This window comes from Propithecus coquereli, unplaced genomic scaffold (genome assembly GCF_000956105.1).
Source record: "Propithecus coquereli isolate 6110/MARCELLA unplaced genomic scaffold, Pcoq_1.0 Scaffold165, whole genome shotgun sequence".
NCBI classification, from domain to species: domain Eukaryota; kingdom Metazoa; phylum Chordata; class Mammalia; order Primates; family Indriidae; genus Propithecus; species Propithecus coquereli.
Window position 1 is genome coordinate 2,043,840 of NW_012141080.1, and position 5,748 is coordinate 2,049,587.

At 47.4% G+C, this 5,748-nt stretch overlaps 1 protein-coding gene across 1 annotated transcript in view; it reads right to left on the reverse strand.

Moving 5' to 3' along the window:
• TMEM231 (transmembrane protein 231) overlaps positions 1-917 on the reverse strand; it is a 48,523-nt gene extending 47,606 nt beyond the window's left edge. Inside the window, exons 1-2 of the mRNA XM_012641580.1 lie at positions 684-917; positions 416-585 (exon numbers count right to left, since the gene is read on the reverse strand). Coding sequence (XP_012497034.1) covers positions 416-585; positions 684-822 — 309 coding nt within the window. The 5' untranslated portion in view covers positions 823-917. The remainder of the gene's footprint in view (positions 1-415; positions 586-683) is intronic.
• Positions 918-5,748: the final 4,831 nt, after the last annotated feature.

Consider the following 5,748-nt stretch of genomic DNA (forward strand, 5'->3'; position numbering starts at 1 on the left):
CTACAGTGTTGGGATGCAGAAACACAGCGATACCATCGCGGGGGTTATCGACTTGGACAGCGCTCGGCCTTCAGGGCTCCTAAACAGACTTCTCATAACCACCCTTCCATGAGGCTAGGCCCACGGACGTGAGGCGGGGCAGGGGCAGGCCGTCCCCAGACTCCCGGACTCTGTCAGGACACCCACGCGGACAGCATGGCTAACTTTCTAGGGGCTGTGAACACCCGGGCGAAGGGGAATAAAACAACAGGTCTACTCCCTGGAAATTAAACGCATGGGCAGGCCAGAGAGCCTGTGTACACAGCCTCTGCGGGGTCGGAGTCCTCAGGGTCCACGCCGGGCTCCCAGGCCGGGGCCGTTCGCCCCTCTCCTCCCACCCTCCACCCCGGCTCAGCCCCGGGCGGGAACCACGCACCGACACGAGCGGGACGCGCAGGCGATCCCCCTGCAGCCGGTTGAAGGCAGGGAACGTGCTCCAGGCGAGGACCCCGCCGCGCTCGGGTCCCAGCAGGGCCACGAGCAGCACCTGGTGCTGGAAGCGCACGGTCGGCTGCTCCTCGTAGCTGCTCCGCTTCAGCCAAAAGCCTGAGTCAAGGAGGGCGGTGGGGACGCGGTCAGGACGGCCGGCCCGGGCCGAGCGGGCCGCGGGGAGTTGTGGGGCGCACCGTCCGCGGCAGGCTCACCGTGGCTCCGGAAGGCCACCAGCAGCGGCGGGATGTAGGTGAGCGCGGCGGCCAGCAGCAGGAAGAGCGCGGCTTTGGAGCAGAGCCCCGCGCGGTAGCGGCGCTCGACCGGGTGAGAGAAGAGCTCGTGGAGCGCCATGAGCGTTGCGCGCAGCCACCCCTCCCGCCCGGGGCCCCGCGGCGATTCGAGACGGAAGAGCAAGTTTGGCTTCTGTTGGTTGCCATCGCCGTGGTCTCCACGGCAACCGGCGGCGCAAAGGAACCAATCGGAAGGACGGGGGCTTTTGCGGGGCGGGGCTGACGCGGCGGCGCGCGCCTCTTGACAGCCGCCCTTCCTCAATGCGTGCGTTTCCTTAAAGGCTGAGTGGTCGTGTAATAGGATGTTTCCGTGGACTTGAGTCGTAGCCATCGTCTGTGTTAACATTTGTGTAAAATAAGATTTCATAAAAGTCGACTTATAAGTAAAGACCTGCTTCTGTGTCATCTATCAGCCCCCAATTTGGTTCATACTGAAGTCCAACCAGTGCTTTGGTCCTGGGCTAAGACCAAAGCCAGGTTCCTTTGCCTCCAAGTTTTCTGTTGCTTTCACGATGCTCCATGGCAGGACAGCCGTGGAAACAGAAAAACAGAAAAATCCCCAGGCTCTTGGAGGGATAGAGGGAAATCACTACATAGCTCTCTCTGACGTGCTTTGTTACAGTGTATTGGGTACAAGCTAGGCTAGGGGTTTTAGGGGAAGCCGTGGTCGTCCCCAAAGATAACATTGGCTTATCACTTAATTGAAGGCTTTGGCCCGCGCGCTGGCCCACCCCTGTCATTCAAACACTTTGGGAGACCGAGGCGGGAATAAACGCTTTAGCCTAAGTGTTTGAGACCAGCCTGGGCAACATAATGAGACCCTATCTCTACAAAAGATAAAAGAAATTATCAGAACGAAAAAGGAGAGAGAGAGAGAGAGAGAGAGAGAAAGAGAGAGAGAGAGAGAGAGACCAAATACACACCCACACATATATATAGATAGATAGACTGAAAAATTGGCCAGGTGTGGTGGTATGTGCCTGTAGTCCCAGCTACTCAGGAGGCTGAGGCAGGAGGATTGCATGAGCCTAGGAGTTAAAGGTTGTAGTGAGCTGTGACGCCACTGCACTCCAGCCCAGGTGCCAGAGCAAGACCCTCTCTCACAAAAAAGTCAAATGCTTTTTCTCCCCCCTGAATCAATATTTTGAACACGGCAGAAGGATTTTCTCTTTCTAAAATACTGTCTACAGCCAAGTTCCTCATCAAAAGGCCCTGAAGGATCACATTGCAGTGTTAGTGTGTGAGGTTTGTGCTCAAAGTGGAGTCCGGTCGTTGCTGCCCCTACTTTGGATGCGACCTAGAAGGGGCTTTTAGATGAAGAGAACAGCTGAGATCCTAACAACACGGACACCAGAGCACAGAGAGAAAGGTCAAGACCTGCCCATGTGAGAAAAGGATCACAGGGTCCTTATCGCCACAGTTCAAGACGACAATGTCATCAGCTATAAAATCCTTTTGACATATCATCAGGTTCAGTCCTACTCATTCTTGCTTTAAAGCTTTTCTGGGATGGCAACGCAACATAGCTCTTAAATAAGGCAATTGTTAGGCTTAAATCTATGGTATGATTCTGACATTACATTGTATCTATGCTTTAAGTGGATGACTTTCATTTATTTAAATAACCACTAAAATGAGGGTATTCTAGAATTAATGAATCTAATACTGACTCCTGCGAGTGACTCTCCCTTGAAGAAGGTGTTTGCCTCCAAAACTCCTTTTTTTCAACAGAAACAAACAGATACTGTAGCCAAGTCACTGCTGAAACAAGGAGGTGACTGCTAAGAATTTAGGTGCATGAAGTGCTTCAGACTTCCCTAAGAGGCCATGAGCTTTGCAAAAATATTAGCAATAATGGATAGTAATATTTACTCTTTGCTTCCACGATTTGTAGAAGCTAGTCCTTGTGGTTTTATTTCAATTCTTTAGAGAGAATACTGGACCTTTTAAAAATGTTAAGGATCTGTGTATATCATGTTATTTTCATACATCCATGACTGAGAACTGACTTCTCAGTTTCTATTTCCATGATGTTCTTGTGTTTCATACAGTTTACCTGCAAGGACAAAAAGAGTCATTCTCTTAAAACTTCACATTTTAATAGTGTTCCTCTCCTTTAGAAGAGCTCCAATTCCGGTTCTCTGGAATCAGCTTAGAACTCCTGAACGTCTTCAAGGCTTTCCAACATGTCTTTTACCTTGGCATTTATCTATATTGCTTCCCAGTTCCCTCTTAAAACCCTAGCCTTCGTTTTGATCTGGAAAGGAAAGTTTACCTTTTGAAAAATGTACCCTTCTCTCTTCATTAGACGATTCACATTCTCTGTGAAGTCTTTCTTGTTAATTCTCAGTTGACTTTGTGCTGGTCCCTATTGCCCTAGCCATCCCTCAGTATCCATGTTCACACAGCTCTCCAAAGTTTGAAACTCATTCTCTGGGCTTTATGGATTTGTTAATGTGTAACTACATATATTCATTATCTTATTTCTCCTTCTGACTCACCTCCTTAACTATCTACTCCCTCAAGGAAGGCATCCAGTGTTCTCAGAACACTCAGTTGCTAAAGACAATGACCCAATAGGTGAAGAAGGTGATGCATATGATCGGGGCAAATGAGATAAGCCAATTAGAATGGTGAAACGGAAAAAGACACCAAAAAAGTAGGTAAGGATAGAAGACAGAAAGACAGCGCACATCATTGAGACCATCAGGAGACGTGCCTGTGAGTGTGTGAGCAGTGCATCTTCCCCCTTAGAAGTGTACTAAGCTCTTCCACATGCCAGGTGATATAAACGTGCCTTGGGCTAGGACACAATGATCAGCTCTGTAAGTGGAAGCAGGGGAGTTGAGTCCAATTTCTAACTTCTTCACTGATTCACTGACTATGAGATGCTGAACTACCATCTTCATTCTTCAGTGTTTAATTCTCTTTGTGAAATAGATATTTTCACTCACTGTCTAGCTAATCTCAGCCAGCGCAATAGCTTTAAAGACTTCTCTGACTTTGAGACTCATAAAGCCATTCATCTGCTCTACATCTTCATTTGGATGTGTCTCTTGGGCATCTCATACTTAATACTCCAAAACCAAACTCTTGATTTTCACTTCCCAAGACAGCACCACCTCGTTTCGGTAAATGACAGTAGCATCCTTATAAAAACTTTTACTTTGACCTGTCCCTCACATCTCACATCCAATGTATTAATTTTTACTAGCTCTACCTTCAAAATATATCCAGAATACAGCTGCTTCCCATCACCTCCATACACATCACCTTGGCCTAAACCAACATCATCTTTCACCAGGATTATCACAATAACCTATTTCTGGGCTTCCACCCTCCCCCTAGTCTACTAAGCTAGTATGATCACTTAAAAAGGAAAGTCAGATTGTGTTCCACCTCAGCTTAGAACCCCAGACTGACTTTTCATCTCATTCTAAATAAAATCCAAAGTTCTTCACATAGAATTCGAAGCTCAATACTGTTTTTGTTCGAGATCTTTTTGAACTTATAACACACTGAAACACCTTGTTTGTTTAGTTTTCGCCATAGGGAGTTCCTTCATGTTCCTAGAATATGCCAACCTCTTTAATTAGCATTTCATCCCACAATCACTCTCTAGTCACCTACCCTGCCTTATTTTTATAAACATCACCTATTAGTATCTGACATATTTATTTTTTGTCTTGTCTCAGCAGAATGCAAACACCATGAAAGCAGGAGTGTTTTCTGTCTTGTTCACTGTTTTTCCCCAGCACCTAAAATGGTGCTCTTGTATGCAACAACACTAATTTGTAAGCATGAAATTCAAAAAATTTTTCACTTTATCAAAAACAAAAACCTATTCTGGTTGCTCAGACACACAATCGTAAAATAACAAAAATACTTTTAGCATGAAGCTAGGTTGCACAGCATCGATCAGGAATTTCAACTGTAGGAAATGATGAATGACAATGTCCAAACATACAGGCCTTATAGGTGCATCAGAATCACAAGCACGTGGGAGGGTTCATGTGCCCAATTAGTGAATATTCTCATTACGTGTTCATCAGCTCATAAACAGATGGTGACTCAGAGCAGACTGCTTTGATCACTCTGCTTGGAAGAAAGGAATTAACATCACTGATTGGAGAACTTCAAGGCATCTGCTGAGGCAGGTGACACACACAGCCTAGGCTGTGATTGCTAAGCCTCTCCCACTGGCAAACAAGGAAACTCATCTCATGACCAGCTCTCAGGGGAATTCTCTGAACCTGACAGTCACCTCTAACTCCTCTGCCAGTTAAGGTTAAGGGTTCTCTTTATGATTAGTGATGTTACAGTCCTCATATGCGTATTTGTATTTCTTAAATGTTTATTCAGATATTTATTCATGAACAAAGGAAGGAAATGGGATTTGTTTAAATTCAATTTCTAGGTCCAAGGCCGCCTATTACGGCTGTCCCTAATACTGGACCTCCTGTTGTCATCAGTTCCCCTCCCCACACAGTCCCCTCAAACTATCACCGCACCCCTAATATTGAGCCCCTAATCTGTCACCACTCCAAACAGTAGTCCCCAAACTGTCAGCGCCCTAAACAGCCCCCTTGCCATCGCCAACCACTAGAGACCTCTCTTCTATCATACACATCCCCGAATACCACTCTTGTCACCAATGCCCCAATCCGACTTCCCCTCGGAACAGCTCTCCACAAGATCACTAAACTACCAGCCACACCCCCAAACAGCCCTCTGTAAGAGCCCTATACTACTAGGCCGTCACCAACACCGCCGAGGCCCCACTCTTGTCACCAGTTCTCTGAGTATTCCTTCCCAGAGTCGCCAATATCTCTTACAGACGTGCCTTAATCAGCATCTTCATCTCCCCAACCCGCATAGCTCCTCAAGGAAGGAGTCCTCTTCAGCTCCGCCCCTTTACGTGCGCCTCCGCCCCTCGGTGCGCCGTCTCGGCGAATATCGCCGGAAGCCCCGCCCCCGGCCGGTTGCT